At 46.4% G+C, this 17869-nt stretch overlaps 1 protein-coding gene across 1 annotated transcript; it reads left to right on the plus strand.

The window, feature by feature from the left end:
* Nucleotides 1–5731: 5731 nt before the first annotated feature.
* Nucleotides 5732–12166, plus strand: DMRT2 (doublesex and mab-3 related transcription factor 2). Its single transcript, XM_004459388.5, has 4 exons — nucleotides 5732–6119; nucleotides 6894–7455; nucleotides 8913–9015; nucleotides 10787–12166. Exons 2-4 carry the CDS (start codon nucleotides 6934–6936, stop codon nucleotides 11842–11844), a joined length of 1683 nt encoding a protein of 560 aa, XP_004459445.2. The 5' UTR covers nucleotides 5732–6119; nucleotides 6894–6933; the 3' UTR covers nucleotides 11845–12166.
* Nucleotides 12167–17869: the final 5703 nt, after the last annotated feature.

The raw sequence follows: 17869 nt of genomic DNA on the forward strand, positions 1-17869 counted from the left end.
TGATTGAGTGTGGATAAAGTCTGTCCCTTAAAAATGCTGAACTGCACTATGAGAGTGGGGCTTTCACATTCTCAGGGTTAAGGGTTCACTGTTTCAGTTAGCTGTGAGGCCCTAGGGGCTGCAAGGAGGCCCCAGAGCAGGAGCTCTGTGTGTGTCTGTCTCCTGGTGAGGTGACAAGCCACTGGCCTCTGATGGCTGCCTTCCATAGCCGGGCCATCACCCCGTGGCAGAACCCAGATTCCTCTACAACCCCGAGTCTCTACCTACGCTGACTGCCATTTGGAAAGGGTACTGAGAAATCATGGAGGTCTGTGGCGGCCTCATCTCCTCGCTGCTACGCGATTCCCAGGTGAACTGAGCTGCATCTCCCAGCTTGGTGGCTGGAAGCTGCCTGGAGGTGGGCAGTGGGCAGGTGGGTCCTCCAGATATGCTACCAAGATAGGATGGCTTCACAGTCCCTGCATCCCCCACCGAAGGGCAACTTTTAAAAGGATGAAGTTACTGAGCAGGAGAGGAAGTCACTATTTAGCTGCATGTCAACTGGCAAGTCTCAGTAACTTCTCTGATTGAGCCTCAATTTCCCCCTGTATTTGTGAAAGGAGGGACTTGGTCTGAGCGCTTCCCTTTCCGTCTTAAATGTCTGTGATTTAAATCCTACTTCCCACGGAGGAGGGATGAGAGAACAGATCTTGTCCTTTGTTCAGCTTTTTAGACTTGCTGAGCAGGGAAAGAGAGAATTCTGAAAGTCTCCTAGAGAACAGTTATCTTCCGCAAGCTGCTCCTCCACCCTCACTGCGTGTGTGACAGGCCGTATATTTGATTACGCAAAGCAAATTGGGAAATCATATCTCCGCAATCCCATCTGGGATTATTTATATCGCCGAGTCCACCGCCGCTCAAAGTCTTTGAGACAGTACAAAGTTAAGAGGAGCTTTCCACCAGAGGAGGTGGATTCGAGGTCATCTCTAGAGAAACCAGAGCCATAATCTGCCATAGCGAAGCACTTCTACTTAGATGCCCAGACGTTTCCCCAAACCATCCACTACCCCAGGCGCTCGCGGCTGGTTGATTTAGCTGGGTGACTTTGAGTGGCCGTTCCTACGGGCCCCCATCCTCATCTAGAGGTCTTAACCGCTGGAAGTCTGGTGGGGTCGGGAGGAAATCGGGCCTCTAATTTCCCTAGCCGTGGGCCAGTTCTTTGAGTTAAAATGCAAACACCAAAAATAATAACTAAGTAGCGAGAAGCTCGGTATAAGCGGGTCACCGCGCCAGTAGGTTTAAAGGCGTCATTCATTTAAGGCTAACTCCATTTTGCAGTTGAGGAAGGGAGGTGCAAAGGGATGCGGAGGAGCTCGTCAAAATCCCAAAGCAGGGCCAGGTCCGGAATTCGAACCGGTTTTTCTGCTTCCGAAACCCGGGCGCGTGGTCTCCAAACTTGAGTTTCTCCCGGGGCGAAAGACCAGTGCGGGCTTAGCTCCCGGTGCAGGCTTAGCTCCGGGTGCGGGCCGCGGAGGGGTGGAGGTGGGGGGATGGGAGGGGCGGGCTGGAGAAGCAAAAGGACCCAGAGCGGGACCCAGAGCCAGACTCCCGCCTGCGCGGGCCTGGGCTGGGTAGGCAGGGCGCGCGGCTTGGCGCCAAGGGCAGACAGGCTGGACTTGGCCTCTGGGAGTTGGATGGGTGAGCGAGAGCCAAGTTGAAATCCGCTCCCCACCTTTTCTTTCTTTTTCTTTTTTCAAAAGGGAGGCTTGGAGGAAAAAAAAAAGAAAGGCACCCTCAACTGGAAAGAAAGGGTGTCCCCCCCTCTCCCCGCCGCCTTTTTTGTTCAGGTTCTGTTGCCTGGAGGCTTATAGGCGGGATCTCCCACCAGGCCAGCCACAGCTGCGCGGGGACAGAAGGGGTGCCGGGTGAGAGGGGATTTTAGGGAAAAGGGGACGGAGGTGGAGCAGAGGCCCCGCCGCTGCCAGCTCCCAAGTAAGCCAACCCCGCTGGCTCCGGAGGGCGGAGAAAAGCTACACAAACAGCTCGGGGTCCCGCGGCCGCCCCACAGAGCCCGGCCCGCAGAGTCAACAGTGGCCCCGCTGCTTTGTAATTTACAAGAGGGACGCTGAATTGCACTTTGTAATTTGGTGTCGGTTTACAAGCCGAAAGGACGTCTGTTTCCTCACCCAACAGGTGAGTCACTGCCTGACCCCTTTTAAGAGAGGGGCCTGGAGAGGGAAGCCGAGCCGTTAAGCTGGCGAGGTTCCGGCCGCCGGGCTCAGCCAGGGCGGAATGCGCTCCCTCCTAGGAGTAAAGGAACGTTTGTCCGAGCGCCTATCGTGCTCGGCCCTAGCCTCATTATTACTAAAGTCTCAGAACGACCTGGGCTAAGGAAGACCACTCTTCCCATTTTGCAGATGAAGCAACGGAGGCGCCCAGAAATAATTTACCAAGGCCAGGCAGCCAGTGGCACAACCAGCCTCGAGCCCATGCCCTCTGATTTGTCTTTCTTGGGAATATCTAGTTTATGAACCAGTTTGTGCACCCATACGTTCCTTTTATAATCTGATTAAAGCTATGCTCATTCTCCTGACAAAAAATGCACGTCATTTTGCACTCAGAATTTCTAGACTCCGAAATTAAATGTGAAATTCGGAAGATTGTTTAAGATCTAAAGAGACTCGGTTTTCTCCACCCAAACACCCCTCCCTCCCACACCACTTTTTCTCTGAGCAATTGGTGGGATCGCATGTTCAGGGTCGGCGGAGGGATAGTGTGAATTCAGCTGGACGAGGATTACAGCTACCTGTCCCCACGTGCGGCACACCGGGTGCGGGGTGGGTAGGGCAGGTGAGGTGAGGGGCGAGAGTGGAGATGGGAGCAGAAGCCTGGAGCAGGCAGTGGGGTTGTGCGCAGGCTTTTGCTGGGCTTGGGGACAGATGTGGAGGGAAACAGTTCCCGGCCGACCCATCTGGCACCGGCGAGTCCGGCCACTTCGAGAAGCACTGGGGCGCCGTCGCCTCGGAAACCTGGAGGCTCCGCCGGGCACAGGTAGGGTTAGGCGGCCTTGGCTGCTCCCTAACGTTCTGAAGGCCTCACCCTTTCTGTACCCTAGAGTCCCAGGGGCCAGCCGCACTATCCTCGAGTCCCTCAGTTCCATCTCGCGTTCTGGCTTCAGTTCCCGTGGTTTACTGTACGCAAATTCCACTTTGTTTCTCCTTATATAGCAGCTTTTAAAATTCGAACTAGTTCAAGGTCTGCCCAGCTCGCCGTTTATTTTTAGTATAGGAAACAGCCACGCACACTCCTTCCTCCTCCTATTCCCTCCCCAGCCTCTCTTTCTACAACCTAGTTACCCAGAAAGAGCAAGCCTATTTTTTAAAAAATTTTGATTCTTAATATTTAAAAAAACAGCCGGTGAAGGGTTGACTTCATCTTTGCACCCGCACCTCGGGCCATAAAAGCACACGGCCGTGGTGGGGGCCTGCGGTTTGCAGGCACGTCGCAGGGCAGAAGCTCTGAAACGCCTGTTTGCAAAGACAGAAATGTAGCTGGCAGGAGTTGACGCTGAAAACAGCCAGGATGATTTGATAAAAAACGTTCCGGATCCTGTATCAGGAGGGCTGCACATAACGCCACGAACTAAAGTCAGAGAGTGCGGGAGTAAAATAAAAAACGACCCTACGGTGAGTCTGATTGGAAGCAACAGGCTCCGTGAAGCTTCTGCGGCGTCAGCGCAGAGGCTGACTTAGGACCAAGCTGCTCCAATCAGCCCACTGCTCCTCCCAGCCTACCAGGGCACCCAGGGCTCCTCTCCCAGCCTCAGTTTCGCCTCTGGAAAAACGAGGAAAACACCCTTCCGCCCACTGCTCAGGGCTGAGGTCAAGAATTCAAACGCTCTAACGGAGGTGAACGAATGTGATTTGATGAGTATAAGAAACATGCAAAACCTAAAACTCACTGGTGTTATTAGGCGGTACCAAGGGAGAGGCACAAAGGTTTGCGTGACCCTTTGTCCGGTGTTGGCGTGCGTAGCGCTCGGCGTCTCGCTGCTCATTCAGGCGCCGCGTACTCGGGTTTGCTCCCAAATCCCGCTCCAAGACACCCAGAACTACTGAGCAGGCGATCAGAATAAGCAGGACTGTTTCCTCTACTTCCTTCGCCGAGCATCCCAAGCGGTTCTAAAGAGGAGCGCCAGCATAATATAGACGTCCCAGGGCCTCCTGACCATCAGAGAAGAATTTTCCAGTATCTCCAAAAGCTGCAGAATACCTGCGCTTGCGGACGATCGATTGAGTCTCACAGCAATTCCCTGAACAGCAACCCCCCGCCCCCCGCCTCCTCTGCGTCCCCCAGCATCTCCGAGCTTTGTTAATTTCTAACTTTCTGACAGTTTCCGAGAAAATAACGATGGAGCAGTTCCACAATTTCCTTCCTTCAAGGAATATGTATTGGGCCTACTATGTGCACAAAGCAATGCAACCAAATTTCCTAATCCATCTCTTAAACCAGGGGTTCTTAACCTTTTTTGTTCCATAGACCCCTTTGCCAGTCAGGTGAAAACCAGGGACCCCTTACTAACTCCACACTATACTGTGTATTATTTAATAAATGTATCACACTTGCACCAACACGTCCCCACAAGAATGTTTTTTTTTGAAGTTCAATTCAAGCTCACCTACCCTTTGTTAAGAACTCCTGTCTTAAACCCATCTTTCCGGAGAGACATTGATTATTTAAAGGTGTAATTAGGGGCGTCTTTGGGATTTTAAATTTAGTTTAAGAAATAGAATGCAGCATTGAATTAGGGGACGAATTCCTTCTTTCAATATGGTGTAAATTTAATCATTAAACGTTTTGCGTGAGATTTTTGAGAAAGAGGTAGAAAGTCTTTTATTTTCCTTTATAAATACATTGAAGCACATGAAAAAGCAGTCATGTATTTAAAAAAGAGCTTACGTTAAAAATATGCTTAGAGTCAACGTATTTTAGCTAAATCCTTTAATGGCATGATTTCCGTTCTCCCCGGAATCAAGTGTATTTGTAAATGACAAGGCAGGAACATGTAGGGAAAAGAAAAATCTTAAGTGACTTGGCGATCTGCCTCTCGGGGGTCGTGAAGGTTAGTGAGGAACCGTGTTGCTCTTTCAGGGTGAGGGACGCCAGCCGCAGCAATATCTGCAGGTTCTTTGCCTTCTAACCAGAGGCCGTGGTGCAAGGTGATGATTGATTTACTCATGCGGGAGAAAGTAGGACGCCGCCCTGCGCACCATTACAGAGACCTCATTTTCTTCGCGCCAACTTTGGATTAATGATGAGAATACCGGTGATGCTGGTAACCTGGAGACAACGCCGTGCTAGCCTTGCCTTTCTCCTGCCTTGTTGGCTGTTACCTTCTCTCGCTGACCAGGCGAGTTGTAAGCATGTGTCTCTGCGGGTTTCCGAGTTCGCGAGATAAATGGCAACTGCTCCCCCGCGGGCGCCGTCACGTTTCGGAATTTAAGGCGAGGACCCGCGACCCGGCTGCACCGAAGGCCGAGCGGGCGAACTCCGAGGCCGAGCACCGCGGGGAGGAGCGAAGCCGCCGCTGCGAGGCGCGGGGGTGGGGGGTGGGGCGGGGACGCCGGGCCGGAGCGCCTCAGCCAATCAACGTGCACACCGCCTGACAACCGGCCAATCAGCGGGCGTGGGGCTCGGAGTCTAGAACGGATAATACTAGGAAGGGGAGCTGAGGCTGGCGACTGCAGCGAGGGAGGCTGCGCTGTCCGGAGCTTGCTTGCCCGCCGGCCAGCCCGCCTGCCTGGGAAGCCTGCTCGGTGAGCCAGGCCAGGGCGGGACTGCTCTACCGTTCCGGCCCAGTTCGGAACCGAGGAAGCCGAAAGCTGCTTCCGCGAGGTGAAACTCCTGGGCTGCACAGGACCGATTGGAACTTTGCAGGGTCCGGGATGTACGCGCGAGGCCTCTAGGACTTGACTCTTCTTCTCACCCTCGGTCCCCCCTCCCCCCAGTCCAGTGGGCTCCGGGCTTTCAGCTGTAGCCCGGTGGCGACCCCGATTTCGGTTTGCAAGCACAGCCTGAGAGCCACATCCTAAGGCTGGATATCTTTAGTCCAAGCGAATAGACGGGGCCTTAGATTCTTGGTAAGTGCGGTGATGCGGATTTGGGTATCAGGGAGGGCAAAGGTCATGGATCATCTTTCTCTTTTCTTTCTCTCTTTATTTCTTCTGGATGCCTTGCCGTAAAAATGCGAGCCAAGCATATATACATAGAGCCACCCCGGGCTCATTCACACGCAGCCCAACAAGTGGGTCCAGGACCGGCATCTGCAACTCCGTGCCCAGACCCAATGGGGCTCAAATGACAGCAGAACCATTTTGGTTTTTGGCCTAGTATTTTGGCGGGGGGTTAAGAGGACATCCCCAAACCCAAGGAGGGGTCCTTGTGGTAGTGTGGGGGGATGAGAGGCATTTGGAGAGGATAGAGGTGGTGCCTTGCTGGGTCTGAAGGGCCCCTTGTAATGAAAAGGAAAACAGTTCTCCCATCGACGTTTTTATATTCGTTATAGCCGTAGTAGTTGCGTATGGAGAAGTGCCGTAGGCCGGTCTAGCTGGACAGAAGACTCGTGTGTGTGATCAATGAGTTTCCCAGGGACTTGTCCAGAAAGCCGGTGTAAAGTGAGAGAGGGCTGCAGTTAAAGATCAGGTGCTCACAGAGCACTTGTAATTAATAGAAAAAAGGCCTCTTGGGTGCACGCATCCCGGCAGGGCCCTAAAGATAACAAGAAAGCACGTGTGGCCTGGATGTGAGTGACATGTAGAGAACGCGGCTGCTCAAGGGGCTGGACGTGGGCAGACCAGGAACTCTGGGCACTAACAGCGGCCGCTGGGTCTTTGGGTCTCGTTGTGTCCCCCCAGAGCGCGGGGCCCGGAGCAAAGGCCGAGCCGGCGGCGCACCATGGCCGACCCACAGGCGGGCCCGACCGCCGTGGACTGGGAGATCGACGTGGAGAGCCTGGAGCTGGAGGAGGAGGGCTGCGGGGCACCGCGGCCAATGCCGTCTGGGTCAAGTCCACCGCCGGCCGACGGGGACTGCGAGGAGGACGACGACGAGGACGAGGACGACGCGGAGGAGGAGGAAGGAGACGGCGAGGAGGCGGGCGCCTCCCCCGGGGCGCCGAGCGGGCTAGAGCAGCAGGGGGGTCCGCCGCCTAGGCCGCCGCCCGCCTCGCAGTCCCCGCCGGCCCCTGCCGGGCTCCCCGAGCGCGCCACGAACCCGGGCGGAGGCGTGGAGCCGCGCAAGCTGAGCCGCACGCCCAAGTGCGCGCGCTGCCGCAACCACGGCGTGGTGTCCTGCCTCAAGGGCCACAAGCGCTTCTGCCGCTGGCGCGACTGCCAGTGCGCCAACTGTTTGCTGGTGGTGGAGCGGCAGCGCGTCATGGCCGCCCAGGTGGCGCTCCGGAGGCAACAGGCCACCGAGGTGCGTACCCGCCCGGCCCCGAGGCGCGCCTCGCCGGGGCACGCGGAGCGGCTCTGGGGTCGGGGAGCCGTTGGGGACGTGGCTGCTTCCCACAGCCGGGACCGGGGCTTCGAGGCGCAGGGCTGGGGCTCGGAAGGGTGGTGAGGATGCTTCTCTGACCACGCTGGTCTCCGGAGCCAGCAGGGCAGGAAGCTGTGGGCATCGCTGGGGAACTTGGCAGAAAAGATGTATTATAAAAGCAGGCGGAGAGGCCTTGGAAATGGTTAGGTCTGTTCGACACATTAGGGGAAAGTCATTTAAAATATATGTATTTATAAATTACTTTTAGTGGTGGTGGTGATGGTGGTTGCTTCAGTGTCTGTGCCCAGCACGTTGTACTACTACTGCCGATCAGGAAAAGGACCAGGCAGCTGGCAGTGCCCTCTGTACTTCCACTGTCCCCGGGCCATTTGAGATAGAACTTGCGCATTTTACGGATAAGCCCAAAAGGGGCAGGTGTCTCAGCCTACAGTCGTGCAGCCAGAAGCCAGGCATTACTGTTTTTGCAAATTACCTAACTGATGGTCTCTACCATCTGTCACCGTGGGACTCAGCTGTGAGGAAAGCCAGGATCTTCTGTAAGTGGAAGCTCTTCTTGAACCTCAGAGTTTGTTTCGCCATGTGTTCGTGCGAAGGGAGGCTTCGTGGCCTCTCTTCAGACTCCGGTCTTGGAGGATTTTTAATTTTGGCAGGAGGGCTTGGAGGGTGGAACACCGCAAAAACCAAACCTTCCGAGCACGCAGGAGAGCGCCCTGGATGCCCTCGGCGAGGCCCTGCCTTCCTACGCCCCCCGCCCTGCTAGCGTGGACAGGCCCGGAATCCACGACCGAGCGGTCACGGCGGGGCGGGGTGTCCCCTGGTCCTGCGGTCCCGGCGGCCCCAATAGTTTGTTCGCCTTCATCCCCAGTGGCCCAGTGAATAACCCAGAGTTTGCAGCGTTCCAGAGCCAGGCCAGAGACAGGGACCTTCACATGTCCCCCCCGCATCCACCTCACCATTGGGAGAAAGCAGCCCCGCTCCAAAGGCTGCCACTCAAGACGCAGCTGCTGGCGCAGCCTTCCCTCGGGGCGGGGACTCCTACCACCTTCCCACAGTGGATTTCACCTGCCTCCTTCCTGATGACCCCTAGTTTTGATCTCGAGTCCTCGGCGGGGCGAGAGATTCTAGCTGAGAGGAGCCAAGAGAGGTCAGGGGCCCTGCTCATCAGTTGTTGACTTTGGTTTGAGCCTCCAGCTTTTTGCCTGGACTTGGGGACCCTAATATTAATTCATTTTGGAGGTTTTTTTCACATGCAATGGGGGAAATAAATGCATTTAGACCTGGGAGAGTTTTTAGACCATTTGCTGAGTTTCCTTCCTTCTGCCTTCCTGCCCACATTTTCTTTCGGGTTATTACTGATTTGTTTTTTGCTTTTACAGGACAAGAAGGGACTTTCGGGGAAACAGAATAATTTCGAGCGCAAAGCCGTGTACCAGAGACAGGTTAGGGCGCCCAGTTTGCTGGCCAAAAGCATTTTAGAAGGTAAAGCAACACAAAACGATCCTTTAAACTCCAGTTCAGTCCCATTCATTAACGTTTATTGACCTATGATCGAGCTGTGTGAGGTGAAGGTATTTTTTTTATCCGAAAGTTATCCTTTAAACTTGAGAAAATGAAACTCATGTATCTGGGGAGGCTTTTGTTACCATCAATTTAAGAATCTTGGTCATTTTGTTGTCTGCTTAATAGTTAATGAGTTAAGGTAGAATACATATGAAATTTGTCTCAGTGTGAGGGCTATACAAAGATCAATTGCCAAAGGACCAAAGCAGATATCCTGGAAGGAAAGAAATAAAAAAATTTTTTACTTAGTTGTACCAAGACCTTGGAGCTAACTGGAGTAAGTCAAGTGAGGATATCTCTATTTGGGTATGGAATTTATTTATTGACTGACTAGATAATATACTAACTTTCACCACTAAAAAACCGAAAGCTTATATTTGCTGTAATCACCATCACTTCATGAAATTCAGGTTAAAAAATAGATAAAATTTTTTAAATTAGATTTTTTTTCTTGTGAGATTTATGAATTGATTTGGTTCTGGATGGGTTTTCAAATTAGTTTGTATCTCCCCCTGGGCTGTGTGCTTCTGTCTATAGAGTGGTTTCTTATGCATTAAAAATGAATTTGGTTACAAACTGGGTAAACAGATTTATAACCATAGGGACCACATAGATAAATTGAAATTGTGCCAAGGCAACTTGAGAAGTAGAAGAACTGGATGGAATAGTAAATTCAAGTAAATGACTTCCTGGCAAAAACAACCCATAGAAATGGAAACATTAATTTTCAAATTTTATTTTATTTGCAAATGAGTATGATGGATTTGTCACTGTGTAAACACAAATATCATAATAGATCCTTCAAACAAATTTGATCGTGGTGAGTGCTTGGGAATGAAGAAATACTCAAAGTACTATGTGCTACCAGGAATTCTATTTATGTTATACCAATCTTTGTTTTTGACTTTACCCCTATTCATAAAATGTGCAATGACTTAATCTGTGCTCTAACGATTGCTGTTTTAACCATTTTGGTATCTAGCCAACATGATTAGAGCTTCGGAAAAATGTTTTAGACCTGTTATTTTCAATATAACAGGGAATTCTCCCCTTCCCCCTTTTTTGTTTATACTGGTAGTTAGGGGAGGGAGTCTGGTTAAATCGTTTACTGCAAAGAGCATTTGATTAGTTTACAAATCTTTTAAATTTTCCATGCTTCTCTATTGCCTGAAGTCTTTTTTTCTTGTTCTTCTCACTAATCTGCTTTAACTTTCTTTCTTTCTCTTTTTTCCTAGTTCTCCTTGGATTTATTCTACCATGTAACAATGTGTACATAATGAGCCATCTTTAGAAAATAAAAGTGACATCAGCTCTAGGTATAGATACCTTTTTTAATAATGGAAAAAAATGGCATGATAGTAGTTAAACATTGATTGAAGCAAGATGAGCAGATTTGTCTCTTAATGTATTGGAGACTGGAAGAATATTAAAATTTCAATGAAAAAAGTACTCACCTTAAACCAACCCAAAACAACAACAACAAAAAAAAACAAGAAAAAGTTAAGATATGGATAACCCCGTCCCCAAAGGGAACTACTTAAATTGAGCTTATAGAAATATCTTTCCTTTCTGTATCAAAACTATTAGCAATTGTTCTGCTGATTTGTAGTGCTTCTGTTGCTTTAGGCATTTCCAGATTTTCCTTCCCTAAATGTTGATCTCTTTTATGTGCACTCTTTGCTCAATTTAGGCTACCGTCCCATTCCGGCAGAGACTTACCTAGGAGGGACCTCGCCTCTACCTCCCCCAGTAAGTGACAGGATGAGGAAAAGACGGGCCTTTGCTGATAAAGAGTTGGAGAACATTATGCTGGAGAGAGAATACAAAGAGAGGGAGATGCTGGAAGCTTCCCAAGCTGCTGCCTTGTTCTTGCCCAACCGCATGGTACACGGACCTGAATACAACTCCTACAAAAGGGCCTATAGCCCTGCCCCGATAGAACCCCCCAGCAAGGACTTCTGCAATTTTTTGCCCACCTGCCTCGATCTAACCATGCAGTATTCAGGGTCTGGGAATATGGAACTAATCTCTTCCAATGTCAGTGTGGCCACAACTTACAGACAGTATCCTTTGACCTCGAGATTTTTAGTTTGGCCCAAGTGTGGCACCATTGGTGACACCCTCCTCTACCAGCAATGCCTGCTTAATGCCACCACCTCCGTTCAAGCGCTGAAACCTGCAGCCAGCTGGGACACGAAGGGAGCACGAGTCCAGGAGGGACTCTGTGCAGACCAAGACATGATGCCCCCCAAAATGGAAGGCTCCCTGGTGCTGACCCACACTCCCGAGGTCCAGGCCTCCAGAAATGACCTTCAAGGTCACCAGGCAGTCCCCGAGAGGTCCGCGTTCTCCCCGCCCAGACAGAATTTCTCTCCACTGGTTGACACGGACTCCCTGGCACCTCAAGGGCATGTCTTAACCAAGATCAGCAAAGAAAGCACCAGGCACCCTCTGCCTCTTAAACATAATCCATTCCACTCATTATGCCAGCAAACACTTAATGACAAATCAGGTCCTGAGCCGAAAACACCATTTGTCAAAGAGGCCTTTGAAGAGGCCCCTAAGAAACACAGGGAATGTTTCGTCAAGGAGAACCAGAAGTACACATTTACAATAGATAGATGTGCAAAGGACCTTTTTGTAGCCAAACAAGTTGGAACAAAACTCTCAGTGAATGAACCGCTGTCGTTTTCTGTTGAGTCTATTCTTAAGAGGCCTTCGTCTGCCATCACTCACGTTTCTCAGTGAAAGCCTGCTTAAACAGAAAGCTGGATTTTCTGCAGCCTGAGAGGGTCCTTGCCATTCACTAATTTCTTTTTTTTTAAAAGTTGTTTATATAAAGAAATTTCTAGTGTAAATGACAATTGAAAAAAATTCTATGTATTCATATGCATGTACTTTTTCTTGCCACATATATATATATTTAAACTTAAAGATGGAGATTGGTTATGTGCAAATGGAAGTTTCATGCTTTATACAGCATCTCATAAAGCAATAAAACTGACACTGTCTTTTAAAAGACCCAGTATTTGCTAAAATAAATAGTTGTCTCTGTCTAGATGTAAAGGCTCGTGTTCGTGAAACATGTCTTTTATTTTTCTGATTCTGTGTAGTTTTATGTGCTCTAAATGGTCACTGGAGGGCCACAGGAAAACCTTATAATGCCTTGGTTTTGCATTTGGAGGGTGTGTGAATTCAGCTCCTCAGGACTGTTTTTGGGCAAAAATAGCTTAAGAGAACATAGAATTGATTTGGTATAGAATCTTAGTTTCCTGTGTTTAGACAAAGTTGAATTAATTTGAAGGGAAATCAAGTCTAATATCTCATTTATATGATGACACGGGTTTTTGGAATGGCTCTCCCTGGGTCTCTTCCCTGGTAGGAATGTGTACGTAGGGCCTCAAGCTCCCTTTCTGAATGGAACACTATGATTTTAGGTTGACCAGGAATTACAGAGCTGGTTACCTTGTAAAGTCAGTCAGTTCAGACGACGATGGTGCTTAGAATCCCCCTTATTCTCATTCCTTGTGTGACCTTGCACTTTCCTAAGGATTGGCGACAGGAGACATTTAGAGGCAGGCCCGGTCACATCTCTCAGATGGTCCCCAAGTATCAGTGACTCTTTTGAGACTTTATGCAACCCACATTTTTTTTTACCTGTGTCAAAGGCTTTCAGTATATCTCTTTTGTAGATAAAAAATTTATTATTCCAATAGTTTCTACTGACAGTTGCTGAAGCCTGCAGATGTTTATCACAGCATGAGGGCGTCTTCTTGATTCTTATGCATTTTTTCCCCTTGTTTTTAAGTTGACTGTCACCCTCTGGTTTGCTCAACAAATGTTAACTATTGATCTATAGAGTTACTGAATAAATGTAAGACATTTGTTAAGTGTCTTAAATTCATCCCCGAAAACCTTACCTGTGGACCCCAAATCAAGTTCTATGATGTTACAGAGAGTTCAGAACAAAAAATCCTGAGCCAGATATCTCACTTTTAATTCTATCAGGAAGTAAGATTTTACTGCCAACTCTGCTCTCACTTGGGTTATGGGAATATTAGGTGGGTGTGTGGACTGGACGATGTGCCAAGTATCTCAGCAGTTTAGAGTTGCTTTTTTTTGCTCTTGCAAACATTTAAAATTATTTAAAAATACGTTTGCTACTTATGAGCTCATGTGAACCTCCAGGGATTCTCTGAATCATTGCTCAAAGTTACCATTAATTTTAAAAACAAAAGCCCAAAACTTAGACTGATTTTCAGTTTGTACTTGTAAAATAACACTTGGTTTTGTTGAGTCAAATTTACTTATCTTTACTATTGGAAAAGCCAGAGTGAATGGAAGTTTGCCAGAGAAAAAGAAAATGAAAGCAGGCAGAGATCCCAATAACTGTTGAAGATTGTCATTAAGTGAAAAAAAAGTTTTACAGCCAAGTGTGCCCTGTTAGCGAGAGAGAATCTAACTCCAGTTTTCCCTTCCCATCATCTCTGCCTCATTCATGCAGTTATAAATTTTTGTCTTCCTTTCAGGGATTATCTTTTTCATTTTAAATATAGACAGCACTAAGTCAGACTGATTCAGAAGTGACTGGGGGAAAGCACGATAGATACAGCCATATTAACAAATCCCAATGAGAAGAACTTCTTAATCCAAACGTGGATTTTATCTTCTTCTGACACTATTTTAGTACTTTGAATATTTATATTTGTCAATTATTTTCCCATTTGTGTTCAATTATCATTTTGGAACTTACTGTCTGTCTTTTCTTTATCATTTTAATCTCTTTAGGTGAATCCAGTTGGCCATACCAGTGATGAGAATTTTAATTGTTCTTGAACATTTATGAGGATCAGTACTTTCCCTGACGAATTTATTATTAAACTATACATTAGTTCTGCTGTAATAATGAGTCCTTCTTGGAATTTCAAATCTACCATCAGGCCTGCAGTGGGAGCTATGTATTTGGCTCTCCTTTTAATCATTTCACTTCCATAAGAGTTAGTATTTGATGTAGAGATTCTTCAAAGAAAACTGTCATTCATATATTAAATGAAACTTGTGGATTTTCTATGACCAAGGCAGTAAACCAATTTGGCATTAATCACTGGCAATGTAAAGAATAGTAAAGAACATAAGTAATAGTAAAAGACAGACCTTTTCTTCAATTTAACTCAAAATACAGTAATACAGTTTTAATGATACATTTCCTTTCCATCCCAACTGCTGAAGAATTGTTATTTTTTGCCTCACTGTCAGTTCTTGGTAGTTTTCAACAGTGCTTCTCAAATTTTATGGGCAATCGAATTACCTGGGAACTTGACAAAATTCAGATCCTGACTCAATAGAGCTGGAGTGACCTGCAAGTACGTTTCTAAAAAGTTCCTAGGAGATGCCACTACTGCTGGTCTTCAGATTTCTATCATTTTAATGCACATTTAATACCATGAGCTGTGGATTATGGGTTCTAATGTAATGGAGATAGAATGAGTAACTTAATATACATCAGTAGTTAAAAATATTTCCCTTTTTCCTAAGCCCTTGGTGGCAGAAGTAGGATAAAATAGCATGGTTCCCTTTTCTTTACCTTATCCTCGCTTCCTGATTTCATCTTCCTCATGCCTTCAAGAATGGAATTTTCTCAGGTACATCCTTCCCACACTACCAACCTCCTCCAGCTCCCTGTCTCCACTCCCCACCGAGGCAATACCTGCTACTCCCCAGAGAGGCTCCAATATCAGTGTAACTTTAAATGTGAGTTTAAGTGAATGTGTTGTTTCTACCAGATCATCTATATCTTCCAATTGTGATTCTGAATTCCAATTGTGGAATGAAAGGTGGTAATTTTTGTTGAGAAACTTTCTGGAATTCCTTCTGCCTAGTCTTAGAAATGCTAAAGAGCAAAGAGGAGGTTGAAGGTGAAGATGAAGAAAGGAGGACAGTCCACAATTGCCTGTAGAATAGTAAAACACTGCTTTAATAGACAGTGGCAAGGCTGGGTGTTCAACTGGGACCAGAATTCTTACTGACCCACCTGATTGAATTTATTTTTGGATTTTATTTCTATTCTAGACCTGTAAACTCAGGCTTATTTCCATAATCAGGGTGCAATTTATGGGGTTGACAGGGTTTGAGATGGCTGTATCCTACATTAAATAAATTTGGGCCTCTGGTATCCCCTTATATTTAATTTAGTGACCGTGCCAAACTTTTATCACATTTCCCCCACTTAGTTCTTTTGACATTTAACTTATTATATCCAAATGCATTTAGGACATGGTAGGCAAGGACACCTGGAAATAGGCTGGCATCTGTTGCAATGGTAAATTTGTATTAATAATAACTAAAATGTATTTAGTACTTGACAATTTACAAATCACATTCACATTATTGCTTCTTTTATTCCTCATATAAATTCTCTAGAAAATTGGCAAATGGCCATTTCAAGAGTTGAATCTACATTTCTCTCTGTGTGTACACAATTTTTGGGTTTTTCCCAATATACAAATGACTTAATAATGGTCTAATCTATCACCAAACTTTAAAAAAATAAAAAAAAAACTTAAAATATTTTTTCTTTATTAAAAAAATTTATTGAAGTATATCACTTATACAAAAACATACATAAACAATAAGTGTATGATAAAAGTTGTGAACTAACAAAGAAAACATGCATAACATCATGTAAGGGTCCCACACATCAACCCACCACCAAAACCTTGCATTATTGTGAGACATTTGTTACAAATTATGAAAGAATATCATCAAAATCTTACTACTAACTATAGTTCATATCTTATATTGGTGTATTTTCCCCCCAACCCACTCTATTATTATTATTATTATTATTTTTTTTAATTTTTTTATTTTTTATTGACTTTGTAATAATATTACATTAAAAATATATATGTGAGGTCCCATTCAACCCCACCCCCCCACCCCCCCTCTCCCCCCCCCCAACAACACTCGTTCCCATCATCATGACACATCCATTGGATTTGGTAAGTACATCTTTGGGCTTATTTTTTAAAATATATTTTTATTATAGAAGTTGTGAATCATCAAACCAAGCATGCACATGTACAGGATTCCCATACAACAACCCTCCATCAACACACCACACCATGTTGGAACATTTGTGAGATAATATCATCAGACTATTACCACTAACCATGGTGCATTGTGTACACTTAGCACGCTATTCCCATACTTCCTGTAGCAGTTTGATATGGTTATGAATTTCAGAGATAGTTACTGGATTATGTTTGTAGTCTGGTCTGTACCTGGGCATGACTGAGTTATGATTAGGGCTTTGATTGGGCCACATCGTTAGGATAAAAGACATGACAAAGGACAGACTTAAGAGTTTCTGATGTTGGAGTTTGATGGTGAAGTCTTAAGCTGGAGCCCCAGGAAGTCAGCATGCAGAGGAAAGGGAAGCAAGCCACAGGAAGAGAGGACCTGAGCCAGGAGAAGAACACAGAGGAAGAGACGGCTCCTTAGATACGGTAGAGACCCCAGGGAGAGAGACAGAGCCATTCACCTGATAATCTACAGCTGACCTAGTGGAGAGAGGCGAAGTCTAGAGAGCCTCATAGTCTACAGCTGACCTTGTGAAGAAAACAGAGGAGCCAAGCACAGAGGAACCCAGGAAGGCTGAACCCTCACAGACATCAGCAGCCATCTTGCTCCAACATGTGGAAATAGACTTTGGTGAGGGAAGTAACTTATGCTTTATGGCCTGTTATCTGTAAGCTCCTATCCCACATAAATACCCTTTATAAAAACCAATTTCTGGTATTTTGCATCAGCACCCCTTTGGCTGACTAATACACTCCCCCATTAGCAACACAGAACATCTTTTGCATGAATATGTAATATTAAATATGTAATATTAAAGTATTGCTGTTCACCACAGTCCATAGTTCACTTCAGTTGTATTTTTCCCGTGTTTCTCCACATTCCCACCACCCAGCAATAGTGTGTACATCTGCTGTACCTCACAAAGGACACTCTTGTATCTGTGCTATCAACCACAAGTCTCTTCCACCTCTGGGTTTACTGTGCTATTCAGTCCCTAGATTATTCTATAGCTCTCTTTCAGTTGTCATTTACATCCCTAGACTACCCTTTCCAGCCACATTCCCATTTATAAACCAGCTGCTACTCACTATAATGTGTTACCATCAGCTCCATACATTTCCCCACTTTTACAGTAAAATTAATTAAAACTTCTACATATATTAAGCATCAATAGTCATCACAGTCCTCCTCTTATCTCCTTTAAGAATCTACCACCTATCACTAGGTCTTGAAGATGTTTTCCTACATTTTCTTCTAGAAGTTTTATAGTTCTTACTTTTATATTTAGGTCTTTGATCCATTTTCAGTTAATTTTTGTAAAAGGTGTGAGATAGGGGTCCTCTTTCTTTCTTTTGACTATAGATATCCAGTTTTTCCAGTACCATTTGTGAATGGACTGTTCTGCCCAAGCTGCGTGGATTTGACAGGCTTGTCAAATTCACTTGATTGTAGATGTGAGGGTCTGTTTCTGTACCATCAATTCAGTTCCATTGGTCTATGTGTCTGTCTTTATGCCAGTACCTGTTTATGCCAGTATGCTGTTTTTACCATTGTAGTGAAGTAATATGATTTAAAGTCCAAAAGTGAGAGTCCTCCAACTTTGCTTTTTCCTTTTTAAGATGTTTCTGGCTATTTGGGAGCCCTTACCCTTCCAAATAAATTTGATAATTGTGTTTTCCATTTATTTAAAAAA

Source organism: Dasypus novemcinctus, chromosome 8 (genome assembly GCF_030445035.2).
Source record: "Dasypus novemcinctus isolate mDasNov1 chromosome 8, mDasNov1.1.hap2, whole genome shotgun sequence".
Taxonomy (NCBI): domain Eukaryota; kingdom Metazoa; phylum Chordata; class Mammalia; order Cingulata; family Dasypodidae; genus Dasypus; species Dasypus novemcinctus.

Bases quoted from the DNA above. Each gene is read 5' to 3' on its own strand.
- DMRT2 (XM_004459388.5), top strand. From the start codon at position 6,934: ATGGCCGACCCACAGGCGGGCCCGACCGCCGTGGACTGGGAGATCGAC. The intron at 7,456-8,912 runs GTGCGTACCCGC...TTGCTTTTACAG, and splicing joins GGAGGCAACAGGCCACCGAG to GACAAGAAGGGACTTTCGGG. The intron at 9,016-10,786 runs GTAAAGCAACAC...TGCTCAATTTAG, and splicing joins GGCCAAAAGCATTTTAGAAG to GCTACCGTCCCATTCCGGCA.